The sequence below is a fragment of the Populus alba genome, chromosome 1 (genome assembly GCF_005239225.2).
Source record: "Populus alba chromosome 1, ASM523922v2, whole genome shotgun sequence".
NCBI lineage: Eukaryota > Viridiplantae > Streptophyta > Magnoliopsida > Malpighiales > Salicaceae > Populus > Populus alba.
This window is the reverse complement of record NC_133284.1, coordinates 23,832,968-23,847,226: the sequence shown is the minus strand read 5'-3', so window position 1 is coordinate 23,847,226 and position 14,259 is coordinate 23,832,968. Positions and strand designations below refer to the sequence as shown.

Here is a 14,259-nt window from a genome sequence, read left to right as displayed (position 1 = left end):
ATTGCTATGAAAACATTAACAATTGACTTTCATCTTCTACAAACATGGTAGTCTAGCCACCATAACCCTTCTTTCCATCTTTGAGAGAACCATGAACTTTAAATACATGCTCAAAAGACTTTATAAATAGTTTGAATGTCATAGAAACACTCTTAGATGTTAATAAAAGTAGTAGAAACCAGGTTGCAATGGAAAACATCTTTGGTCAAGAATTTTCAAAGCATTGACAACATTTTGGTTTTTAAGCCTCCATCTTTATTCGTGGAGTTGAAAGAGTTATTGAATTATAGAAAGATCCCTAAGAAACAAAAGTGACTTTAGAAGGTGTCAACCATATTTAAACAATGGTAGCATCTTGGTTTTTAAGAATGCCATTGGAACATTAACAATAATAACCTCAACCATACCAAGTGAGTTTTTAGCCTTTTTATGTTAAATTTCATTTATTTAATCCTCTTGTAGTTATTTCATTGCAATGAAATTTGAGTTAGTGATTTTTAAATGTAGAGAATACAAACCATGATATTACCTCAAGAAAAAAACTATCAAAATGAACTTTGCTTAAAGTATGATGCATGGTTATAGGTTTTTTATCTTTAGTTCATATTTTATGCTTACATGGGTGAATAAAATCTAGAATACAAGTCTTGGAAACAAATAATAATGAAAAATGAAGTATCTTTAGCTGTTTTTATGAAGAAAACCATGTAAAAAAGGATGATTAGGGTTTTGTTGTTTGATTTAAACTAGGATTGGCCATTTGAAGTCACTAATAAAGATCTTTACGTGCTTTTATTGCTGTAAGAAATAATAAAAAAGGTCTATTAGAGTTTATGTTAATCCAAATAATTCTTGTAGAAGTAATTTGTGGCTTTAAAATGATGAAAGTTGACATTGATTAAGCAAGAAGTGTTTTTGTTATGGATCATGAGAAAATATAGCATGGAAAGTTTTTTATATTTCTTTAAATAAGGTTAAGATATTTAATGTTATGTGTGGGAATGCTTTTAAATCCTAAAGATGTCCTCTTTTTTATGTGTGTGGGAATGCTCTATGTTGTGGTTATAAAGCAAGAGTGTCCTTTGATTTTGGAAAATATGAAAATTTAAGGTTCTTATAATCTAGGGCTTGTATTCTTTTGGTGCAATGTTTAACTTGGAAATATACATTTTGGAGACTTAAAGTTCATTTCTTTAGAGTTTCTTTATGTGTTAATTTATATGATACATGTTTTTTTTCTTAATTTATTAAGGTTTATTTTAAATATCCTTTATTATATTAAGCATGAAGAGTTATGGGCTATATGAATGTTTTTGTGTGCTAAAATATTGACACATGAATGAATGAAAAGGAACTTGAAGCTTTATTTGAAAGGTTTGATTTGTTTATTTAGGGTTTATGTGTTAGGAAACAATTAGTTTAATCAAGATTTTATGTCCTAGATTAATCTTAAATTTTATAAAAATTAAATATTTTGTTTAAAAAAACAAACAAAAAGACAATCAAAGAAATCATATATTTTTAGGGATTGAAATCCAAAATTACAAAATCGCCTATTGTTAGGGATTACCATAAAAAAATCAAATCAATGAAATCATGTATTTTTAGGAATTAATATCAATTTTTTTATTTATTGACATTTTCATATTCTTAGGGATTGAACAGTAGTTGATGGTAACTAATTTCTTAAAATAGCAAATGGAAATATAATTAGGGAGCAAGTCGTACTTTTCCATGAAGTCAAATATCTCAAAATGATAAAAAAAAAAAAAACAATGCAGAAAGATCTTTAAATGATCTTCTCCAAATAATAACTTCAAGATGTAAAGTCTTTTGAAAACAACGACTGGACAAGAATAACAAACAATGAATAATTTGTCATTCTTTAAATGATATGAAAAATAAACAAACAATTTATTCCAATGAACTTTAGTAGAGTAGTGACTTAAATGATTGAAAGTTATTGACACAAGAGTACTAGACTTAATTCATTAAGGGAAATTAGAAAAAGGGACCTATATTTCTAACCTATTGCTCTACAAAAAAGCATTACAAAACTCAAACTCAACAAGGTTCCAGCAAATTCAAGCCTAACAAAGTCCTGCAAACTCAAACTTGTTTTAAAAGATTCAACCTTGAAATTAGAAATTTAACTTTGCCACAATAAGATTCAATTTCATCATCAAGTAAAGTTCTTCTCTACTTTTAGAGCCTTGCAAGGCCCCAACATGTCTGATTCAAGCCTAGTCATCATGAGGCTTTCGTGTTTGAAGGCTTGTAAATTTTAAGAAATTGTTATCTTGAGTCTTTGGAATTCAAACCAATATCAGAAATTGTTATCTCAAGTTATTCAAATTCAAACCAATACTAAAAAGATTAATCCTGTATCACTAGAATTTAAACTAGTACTAAAAGTGTTATCTTGCATCATTGGATTTCAAACTAGTACTAAGAAATTTTATCACACACTGCTGAAATTCAACCCAGTACCAAAAGTGTTATCTTCCATCATTGGATTTAAAACTAGTACCAAGAAGTTTGAGTCCGTGTCATTCAAATTCAAACTAGTATTAGAAGTATTGTCTTGATTCACTGGAATTCTAACTAGTACAAAGAAGTTTGAGTCTTAGTCACTAGAATTCAAACTAGTGTCAAAAGTTACCAATGCCAGAAGTTTTATCTTGCATTACTAGGATTCAAACCAATACCAAAAAGCTTGAGCATGAGTAACTAGAATTCAAACTAGTACCAAAAGTTTTATTTTGGGTTATAGAAATTCAACCCTATACCAAAGATCCAATTCTTATTTAAAAACCTTAATCCAACAATCATGATCTTTTTAGACAAATTATACAGACTAGGTAAATCGTTACTAAACTTTGAAACAACCAACATTCCTATAATAACCTTTTGTTTTGACCACTTGCAACCTTGTATAAACACTATATTTAATTTTCTTTACAAGCTTGCTAGACAACTTATGAAAAAATATTTTTCATAAATATTTGTATCGTAAGCATTATAAACTGTCATAACTTGATTTTTTTTCCCTTTTAAATATAAAAAATTTGCATCAAAATATGTTTACAGATATATAATGGATTTTTAAAAAGCATGGACTAAGTCATAATGGGTAAAAAGGATTAGGAATAATTTTGAGGGACAGTTAAAGGTTTAATTGAAGAAAAATGGTCACTCTCTAAGCGACAGTTGAATAAAAAAGAGACAATTAGGTTTTTGATGTTTGATTTGAACCAAATTTGGCCATTTGAAGTCACTAATGAAGATCCTTCCATGCTTTTATTGCTGTAAAAATTAATAAAGAAGGTGCATTAGGTTTATTAAGCCAAAATAATTATTTTGGAAGTAATTTATGGTTTTTAAATGATATAAGTTGGCATTTATTAAACATTAAGTGTTGTGTTGTGGAACATGGTATCGGAGATAAAGTTTCTTTGAACAAAGGTAAGATATGAAATGTTGTGTGTGTGTATGCTCTTAAATTCTAAAGATACTTTTTTTTCCCTTTAAGGTTTCAATCCAAGCTTGTGTCCTTTGATTTGGTAAAATAAAGAAATTTAGGTTTTTTATTTTTTTGATGCCATGTCTAAATTGGGTACATATGTTTCTCTACATCTCTTATTTTTAGAGATTAACATTAAAATTTATATAAATCGATGAAATCATCTATTTTTAGAAATGAATGTTCAAAATTTACTAAATTGATGAAATCGTATATTGTTATAAATTAACATCCAAATTTTTCTAAATTGATGAAATTGTTTAATTTTAGGATCAATATCAAATTTTTTTTTATTGACATGTCCTTATTCTCCGTGATCAACATCTTTATTTTTAGAAAACAAATCATAAAATATCACAAAACCAATGCCCATTAAAATCCAAATTAAAAAAAAAAAACTCTTAGGAACAGGGAATCTACACTATTCCCAAACGCATCTAGTTTTAGTTTAGTCTTATATTTATGATATGATATGATGATACTATCGAGTATAATAATTACTCAAAGTGTCTTTTACCTGCTAGCATGCAGGGTCAAGCTAATATTGCCTCTCACCGTTAATGGTTTTTGATTTTCAGAGTGAAAAAATCAACGCACACATATAATATATACACATGAAGAGAAAAGAAACTAGGAGAGAAGAACCGCATTGACTTTTGTTTAGCATTTCAAGTTAGCATTAGAGATAAAATACTTATATAATATAGTATTATTACGCTTTGAACGTGGAGTGGAGAGGGAGATTTGTGAGGTTTACGAGTTGACAATTTCTAGATCTGATCCCAATGGGTTCTCCTGTTATGGGATTTCGTACAGGCCTCAATTGAGATGAGATGATGTCAGAGCTCCCTCTTTTTTATTTATTTTTCCCCTCAACTATATATATATATATATATATATATATATATAGCCGAAAGAATCTGCTTATAATATCCTATTTATCATAAAAAATATATAAATTTCCTTCGATCCCATCAGTCATAAACTATACATGGAAATCCTACTTAAATTTCACCGTTAATTAATAACTATCAAGCCAGCCCCCTCGGAACGATTCCGTTGACAAGGAATATATATAGAGAGAGAGAATGAAGAAAATAAAAGTTGCAGGAGGCCATGGCCTTGATGTACGGTGCATGGATGGGTGGATTAAGGAAGCTGCGCATAAACACAGGCTGTAATGCTGATTAATTATTCCTCTTGAGAGGGGGGGGGGGTCAATAAATTCAAGAGGCTACATTTCTGTAGGCTTGGAATGGGTGCATGCTTTAATTATTAGTATATAATCAGCTAGATGACCAGTGACTCTAGGGCTAGTTTTAAAACCGAGCTTCTTGCTTGTTAAATTCAATATTACAGGCTAGGCTCGGCTGAAATGACAAGAAAAGGGCCATGCCCACGCTCAGATTCATGCTTTGTGGGATGTTGTTGTAGGGCTAGCATGGTCTTCTCATGCTTTGGCAGGCCTCAGTTGTGAAATATTCCTGGTTAACCAAAGTTTATTAATATATTGAACTATAAGTTGATTAATTTAATTGAGAGTTAATTAAGGAGCCAATTAAAGTCAAGGCTTAGATGCGTCCTAGTGTGTCCAATGCTACTAATACTGCATCTTTGAGACGAGGGAATTGACTTTGGTGCCTCAAAAGCAGCGCATACAGACAAGAGAGAGAGATTGCATCTTGTTCTCGAATAGAAGAGAAGAGAAGATGGATACTGATCTATCCCTGAAAATAGATGCTGAAAGTGAAGTAGAGGAGGATGGAGATAAAGAAAGGCGCCATGGTGAAAAAGGGGGAGGAACTCATCAAGAAGAGGAGGTAGGTAGACAAAACATACAAGATATCAGTGAACCAGCAGGAGCTACAACAACAACAAGAGGAGGAGGAGGAGGAGGAGGAGGAGGAGGAGGAGAAGATGATTCTTCCCTACTGGAAAACATGAAAACTGAAGAGGTACTCCTTTCTTCTTTCTAACAAAATTAACACGAGTTGTTCTAATAACCCTCCAAATATATATATGTACATGTATATATATAGTTATGTTGATCTCCCTGTCTCCTTCTCAAGAATAATACGAGGTGCTAAGCTCGACCGTGTGCGTGCTTATAACCCTCTATATATATAATTTCAAAACATGGATATGTATATCTCATGAAGGCATGCTTTAATTTGCACACAGTAATTGTTTGTGGCAATTTTGTAAAAGCAATATGGATATGCAGTTATCTGGTTTACAAATGGAGATAAGTCGCATGAAAGAAGAGAACAAAGTCTTGAGAAGAACAGTCGAGAAAACCATGAAAGATTACCATGATCTTCGAATGAGATTTGCTTCCTTCCAGCAAAATATGGACCAGAAGAAGGTAATATTTTAATACATACAATACTATTTCTTTAGTTTTATGGGTCAAGAAGATGCAAAATATGGATATATATTCATTATTTTTATTCAGGATCCGCAAATCTCTCTCGGGCTTAATGCTAACGATAACAAAGCTGTTCAAGAAGTGCCGAAGGCAACAATACCCAGACAGTCAGATTCTAGTTATATCCAAAGACTCCAGGCAGTAGCATCTACGAAAGATGACACTGCTGGAGAAGGTGAATTAGGGCTGTCTTTGAGGCTACAAATTACAAGTACAAGTCAACAAGAAAGAGAGGAGGATATGGAGGATAATAATAAGGAAGATCAAACTGCAAACCATGCACCAACAATATCACAGAACAATAATAATAATAATAATAATAATAATAATAATAATAATAATCAAAGAACTGATTTGGGAGGAGCTGGAATCACTGCTCACGGTGCTTCTTTAGCCAACAGAAAGGCTAGGGTTTCAGTCAGAGCCAGATGCCAGGCAGCAACTGTGAGTTGTTTACTTTCAAGATATTATATTCAAAATTTACGCAGTTGGGTGCTAACTAAATGTTTTGATTTTCAGATGAATGATGGGTGCCAGTGGAGAAAATATGGGCAGAAGATTGCCAAAGGAAATCCTTGCCCTCGAGCCTACTACCGTTGCACGGTTTCTCCAGGTTGCCCAGTTAGGAAACAGGCATGATACTTGATCAGCAAGCACAGATTAATTCTTATGATTATATGTTTAAGCACATGATTAGTGTTAATCTGCTGTTTTCTCTCTTTCTTTAATATTCTGTGTGTTATGATTTTTACTAGGTGCAAAGATGTCTAGAGGACATGTCAATTCTGATAACAACATATGAAGGGACTCATAATCATCCACTCCCCGTGGGAGCAACAGCCATGGCTTCAACAGCCTCCGCAGCAGCTTCCTTTATGCTACTGAATTCTAGCAACCCTCTCTCTGATGGCATGATCACTACTGGTCAAGCTAATTCCCTTCCATACCATGCCTGGAACCCTCAATATTCGTCGAACTTCAGAAGCATAAACCCCAATGATCCTTCCAAAGGGATTGTTCTTGATCTTACACACGATCGAGATCGATCACTGATACACTATCCAGTGATGGCTGGCTCTTCACAATATTCCTCTTCTCCGGCTAGCCATAATCAGTACCCCGGCTCGTTCGGTAATTGGATGCAAAGCCGATCAAGCAATTACCAAAATAGCGCGGCTAATGTTCATAGAGTGCAAGAGGAGAAGTTACTGATGGCTGAGAATGTAACAGCAATTGCTTCTGATCCAAAATTTAGGGTTGCTGTTGCGGCAGCTATCACATCTCTCATTAATAAAGAGAACAACAGCAGTCATCCTATAGAACCATCTTTGATTAGTAGGGATGGTGAGAGAGGTAGCCCTACATGCAAGCAGCAGCAACAGCAACAGCAACTTTCCGGTCCTTGAATTCTCTTCCCATGCACAAGTGGTGAGCCAATTCAGGGCTTGAATAAGCTACAACGGAGGAATATATAAATATATATATGGCTTGTCTAGTTTTATTACCATTGAAGTATGTCCCTAGCTATAATATTTGCTTAATTTTCTTTTCTGCACAATAAACTCTTGCTGCCCAATTTTCTTTTACTTTGATTTTCCTTGTCTACTTAGCTAGTTAGTGTTTATTTTTTTTTAATTTGTAAGTAAGAACTTTATATGATGTACTAATTCAATCCAAGGAATTGAAAAGGGACAATATCAATCTCTCCCCCTTCCGGTTTCCATTTTCTTTATTAGTTTTTTTTTTTGTTAACATCTATTAATTCTTTTGTTGGGTTATTTAAAGAAATTTACATAACCTTTATATTATGCTAAACATCTACTAATTAATTGACTAATTTGGACTGCTCGATTATAATATTTCTATCATTTATACATATAAATGTACTCACACACACATGAATACCAAGCATAATTGAGATTATTATTGAATTACATTTTGAATCTTTGATTTGTATTTCAATCACATTTTAATCATTTAAGCACTCATAAATCTATCACAAGGGATGTTACACCATCACTGCACCAAAGTTTGTATAATACTATTCTATCCATTCTTTTTTTTATCCTTGAAAGTTTTAATAGACATCATTTCCTTGAAATTTTTTATATAAAAACACCAAATCTTGAACTTTTTTTATCCCTTTCATGTTTAATAAAAGCAAACATAGTTTTTTAGGTTGGATCTTATTTATGGAAGACTTAATGATGATTCGAAGTGATTTTGCATTTAGACCAACAGAGAGAGTGTTCATAAAACCAAACTTATACACTTCAAGGAAAAATTAAAAACCTTAAGCAATACTTGAGTATTAAAATGAGGAACATGCAAGAAAAAATAAAAGAAAATTAATTAAGAAGAAATTATAAACCTGGAGTTTGAAGGATTTTTAGGGTTTTTATAACCCATTAGTCTTGTTCTTTTATGGAGAGAAAGGGTTGGAGTGTCATCTTGTTTTGATAGCATTTAATGATGAATAAATATCGTAAGCCATTGAAAGATTTTTATACATCTAGGGGGTGTAGGGAGACGAGGAAATAAGAAGTAGCTGAGTCCATAAATGCTAAGTTTTTCTTCAAGGCTAGACCCGAGGGGTCCTTCTCTTGGCTAAGCTCAAGAGAGATGGGTCGTTTCTTTAGCTAAGTTCAAGAGAGGAGAGTCATTTCTTTGGTCATTTTCAAGGGACAACGTCATTTCTTTGGTCATGATAAAAAAAGAAGGGTCATTCCATTAGTCATGTTCAAGGGAGATGATGCCATTCCATTGGTTGTCCAAGAGAGAAAGGTACCATTGGCCATGCCTTAGTATTTTGATAAATTTTCAAATAAAAAATACTTTAAAAAGTAATAACTACTATCCAAAATCTTGATCCTGGTGCATATGCTATACCACTCTCACTTAAATAAAATTTGAATAAATAAAATCCAAAAGACTATGCTAATTGAAATAGAAAATAAAAAAAAAATGTCCACAAAACTTTCAAGAGGTCTTTCTTTCAAACAGTTATATCCATTGTTAAAGTATCAATGGTGGTGGTCCTAGCTAACTAAACCTAGATAATGTTCATTGATTTGAACCAAACTGAGTATGAATTTGAAAGGTGTGGAATCACATTTCTTGTCACCATTGTGCTCGTAATAACACAACATGTACGATTTCAACTAATAAAGCTCTCAACAAAAATCTAGTGATATTACAATAGTTTTCCCTCTTATTTTTCTCTTTCTAAAATACATAAAAAAAAATTTATTTAATTAACAAGTTTAAATTTTTCAATCTTATCTACCATGGAAAAGGTGCATTGAAAAGGGTAGTGTTAACTATATATATATATATATATATATATATATATATATATATATATATATATAGAAAGAAAGTCAAAACCAAATCTAATTTATGATTTTCAAAGATAGATTTTTTTTTTGAATTACAAATGATCTATTAAACACTTGTTGTAGCCATTAATAACATGGCTTAACATAGAAAAAAAAAATACAATATAAAGTCTATAAAGTCAAGGAACTTTCGTATAAAACAATAACCCTTCATCAAAAGAGTATAGAAAAATAAAATTGAATAAAAGCTATAGCCATACTACTACTAGATCAATATCTCTAATAACTTTTTAAATTGGCTAGACTATATATTCGCCACTTATTCTTCTTTCTATAAACATGTTGAGAATCGATAGAAAAAAATATCAATTGCATGTATTAAAAATAACATTAAACATACCTTGCAAGCACCAAGGCCAATTATATTATTATTATTTTTTTAATCCAAGTGATAACATTATAAAAATTTGACTGCCCAAATTCATTGATGAGTAAAAAGCATTGTAGCACTCAATATTAAAAAAACAAATTCTTTTTAAATTGCAACACCTTAGCTTCATTAAATTTTATATTAATGTTGTAAATGTGATTGTGATTGCGATTGCTTTTCAAAATACTTTTTACTTAAAAATATATCAAAATAATATTTTTTTTTTTTTTTTAAAAATTATTTTTGATATCAGCGCATAGAAAAATGATCTAAAAACATCAAAAAAATATTAATTTAAAATAAAAAATAAAAAATTTTCAAATATTTTAAAAATATTTTTTTAAAACATAAAAACAAACAGAACCTCGAATCCTTGAAAACACCACTAGATTCCTCACAACCTAAGTTTTCCTTTTAACACCCTATCAACATTTCATTTGAGCATACATGTTAGGAGAGGTAAGTTCTCTCTGCTATTTTATTAGTCTGTATAAGAAGATGATTTGATAAACATAATAACTCTGTTTTTATATGTATAGCAAAAACTCTCGTTAGTATATTTTATCCAAATTACAACAATATAAAAAAAACAGAGTAATATATATACATCAATCCAATTTATTTATTTTTATTAAAAAATCATATTATTGCGAGCAACCCAAACATACTAAACTATATATATAAAAAAAAAAAACACCAATTTTTTTTTTTGCGTAGATTCCCAAACCATTCCATTTAATAATAATTAAAAAATCATCTAAAGATTGAAGCAAAATAAATATTTGACGCAACTAATGTACCGCTTTAGACCACAACTTCTAGGCTATCTCGCAACAAATTAAAATATGTCACGTGTTACCATTTCAGTTTCCTTTTCACAAAAAGAACAATTTAAATCACTATTCCATAACATACTCTTTGATATATAAAGGCTTAGTAGGTAGTTTATACATTATGAAAAAGCCATAGATGAAACTCTACTTTCAATGGTGTAGGTTGGGTGATAAAAACACTAGGCTCTTCCACCTCACGGCTACAGCTAGACAAAGAAGGAATGGAATTTTATATCTCAAAGTGTGGGGGAATTTGATTTCAGATCCTGCATTTATAAAAAGGAAGCTGTGGTTTTCTTCAAAAGCCTCGATTCCAAAGAGAATCCATTCAGACCTTCTTGCTCGAATTTGGAGTTCAATAAGCTGCTCCCATCCTTTCCCCCCTATTTGGAAAGTCCATTTTCCATGGGCCAGATGGTATAATTTTTCTGTTTTCGAAGGAAGCTTGGTTGAGGACTTTCACAGCTCAGGTTGCTTGCCTAACAGGTCCTTTCTCACAATCATTCCTAAAGTTGTGGGCACAACTTCGTTACAGGAGTTGAGCCCTATCAGTTTGATTGGAAGCTTATATAAAGTTATTTCAAGCTGGACTTTCACAAAATGTTTGATTCAGTGCTTTGGGATTACATTGAAGAGGTAATGAGTTATATGGGTTTTGGAGATCATAAATGGAGGTGCTGGATCAGACAAAGCATTTCAACATCTATAATCTCTAACCTAGTTAATGGCTCTCTCAGGGAAGAGTTTGGTATGGAAAGGGGGCTTCGCCAAGGAGACCCTCCACCCCCTTTCCCTTTTACTGTAGCTGTTGAGGATGTGACTTAGGCTTGGTTGAAGGTATTGTCTTGGGGCAGAATGGATTGAGGATCTCGCATCTTCAATTTGCTGACGATACTCTCATCTCTAGCTATGATAAATCTGCCTCCATTCAGAATGTTAAGAGAATTCTCCAATGCTCTGAGTTGGTTTCTGGATTGAAGGTGAATTTCTTCGAGAGCACTTCAATTGGCTTTGGCCCTGACAGTGAGATCATCTCAGACATGGCTCTTTCCTTACGATGCAAAGTAGAATCTCTTCATTCTATGTATCTAGGCTTGCCTATTAGGAAGCCTGCCATTAATAGAATCAGTAGGAGACTGACATCTTGGAAAGAGAGGTATCTTTCTAAAGGAGGCAGAATCTGCCTCATCAAGTCCATGCTTTGCAATCTTCCTTTATATTACTTGTCTTTTTTATCCTATCCCTGTTTCGGTTGCCTCCTTGATTGAAAAGAAGATCAGGGCTTTTCTGTGGTCTAGAGCTAAAGATGGTGAGAAAATCTGTCAAGTCAAGTGGGGATACTATGATTCTTCCCAAGGATCATGGAGGCTTAGGAATTGGTTCTGTACTGGCCATGAATAAAGCCCTGTTCTTAGAGATGCTAAAGGCATGGTTTTAGGCATGTTTTCTGTTCCTTTTGGTGTTAAAGAGTCGAATGAAGAAGAGCTTATAGTGGTTATTAAAGCGTTGGAATTGTCTTCTTCCAGCTCTAATCTGACTCGAGCATTGTGATCTCATGGATGCAGCATAGGTCTGCTAGACCATGGTGCCACCAGTACTAACACTTCTGATTATTTACGAAATGGATTAAAATTATAAAAAAATGTTATCCTTTTCTAAATTAGAAATTAAATAAGTAATAAAGAAATAAAAATATTAATAATTACATGAACATTATTAAATAATGTAATCTCTTTTTACCTCTAAATGAGAAGAAAATGTTTAAGTTATTCTAAATTGAAATAAAATAAGTATTAAAGAAATGATAAAATTTATAAGGGAAAGTATATACCTATTTTCCTCCGATTGGAAAAATTGTTGGGTTTTTTTAAACTTGGAAGTTAAATATTATGTAAAGAAATAATTTTTATATAAGATTTATAAATATGTAAGAAATTATTAGCTTTTGAAAATTAATAAATTTCATTAAAATTTTGACAATAAATTGATATTAATAAATAAATATTATTTCATAAATTATATATCTTTCTTCTAATAATACTAATTTATCTAATATTTAAATCTGAGTTATTTTATAATTCTTTTAAATTAATAATTACATTTAATTTTCTTATGCTTGATGTGTTGATCTTTGACACATGACATACAATGTAATAAAACTTGATTTGAAGATAAAAATTTAATATAATTAATAATTAAAAAAAAAGACAAAAATTCATAATAGAAAGAAAAATAGTGTAATGACAAAATATCTATAAAAATAATAGAAGAGGGACAAAATAAATTTGTGACTAAAAACTTGTTTGGAAATTAAATTCTTTTTTAAATGCACTTTTCATCAATTTTAGTTTACAATTAGCAGCTTGGTGGCTCGTATTATGCTACATACTAGATAAATAAAAATTAAATGCAAAAATAAATATGAAAGCATTGTCAATATATTTTTCTAACACCAAGAAAAATTTTTAACTATAAAAAAACTAATAATCTTATGCATGCATTTAATAATAATAATAAAAAAAAGGAATCATATGCATTAATAAATATTAAAAAGAGTTGTCAACATTAACCAAAAACTAAGTTACAAAGTTGACATATAAATACAAATTAAAAATATATGATTTTGTGCCATGACGAGCTAATTAGACTTTTTTGTATCTTATCATATGGCAATAAAAAAATAATAAGCAAAATAATAAGTTAAATTATAATGAAACAAAAATGATTTACTAATACATTCCTCGTAAAACCCCAATTAAAATATTATAATATTAGAAAAATGTTAGAAGTTTAACTTGATGATCAAAAGAAATGAATAATAATGTATGAATATTAAATGATTATAGATGAAGATTTATGAATTTAAATCTTAAATAATGGCAAGCCTTAAAAAAAATAAACAAAAAAAAAGACACTCAGTAAAATGCAAAAAAAAAAAAGAAGAAAAAGAAGCTAAACTAAAAAGTAAGGGTGAAATGGTAATTATGAGTATAATATAAATAGAAACTTGGCTTTCTAAAGAAGCCAAGTTTGCTGGCCATTTGAGGAAAGGGGGGGAGATGGAAGCAAATTTATAGGAAATTCTTGTTAAAAAAAAACACTAAAAAGAGATAAATAATAGGATCAGAGATGGATTATGAAGAGATTAAGCAAGGAAATTGTAGAAGATTTTGAAGAGGAGGAGTAGGGATAAAAGAATTGAACTATACAAATCGGTTGACTAATTAGGATTGTCAAACGATCCAGTCAATCGGTTGATAGGAGATACAATGAGTTTTGCTACTATTTTAATCAGTCAATTAAACCGCTCAACCGTTAAAGATCCTAGTGAAAGTAGTAATAACCAGTTAACCAATGGGTTGTGACAATATGAACCGACCGACTGTTACAACTGATAGTGAACTATTATTATTCCATTTAAAACCTATAGTCTTATAATATGATATTCAACCAAGATAATGATAAGAGGAATCGAGTTTGTTTGATTAAATAGTTAGATACATCATGTGGACTTATGTTTGTTGATGCTAAATGAATATGAAATACATTGATTCCAAATAAATTTGAATTAAAACCATGCATTCCTTTAAGGAATGAAGTTTGGTCAAATATGCATTCCTTTGAGGAAAGAGATTTATTCAGATTGAATAAAACTATAGTAAAGATTAACGCGTTATGATATTAATTTTTGTTTCAGGGCCTTTACA

General features: G+C 31.0%; 2 protein-coding genes across 2 annotated transcripts; both read left to right on the top strand.

Moving 5' to 3' along the window:
- The first annotated feature begins 5,114 nt into the window (after positions 1-5,114).
- Positions 5,115-7,654, top strand: LOC118040211 (probable WRKY transcription factor 9). The gene is made up of 5 exons (XM_035047090.2): positions 5,115-5,478; positions 5,748-5,888; positions 5,979-6,395; positions 6,471-6,584; positions 6,707-7,654. Exons 1-5 carry the CDS (start codon positions 5,233-5,235, stop codon positions 7,355-7,357), a joined length of 1,569 nt encoding a protein of 522 aa, XP_034902981.1. The 5' UTR covers positions 5,115-5,232; the 3' UTR covers positions 7,358-7,654.
- A 3,498-nt stretch (positions 7,655-11,152) lies between these two features.
- On the top strand, positions 11,153-11,990 carry LOC140954712 (uncharacterized). The gene is made up of 3 exons (XM_073405372.1): positions 11,153-11,300; positions 11,390-11,708; positions 11,828-11,990. Exons 1-3 carry the CDS (start codon positions 11,153-11,155, stop codon positions 11,988-11,990), a joined length of 630 nt encoding a protein of 209 aa, XP_073261473.1.
- The last annotated feature ends 2,269 nt before the right edge of the window (positions 11,991-14,259 follow it).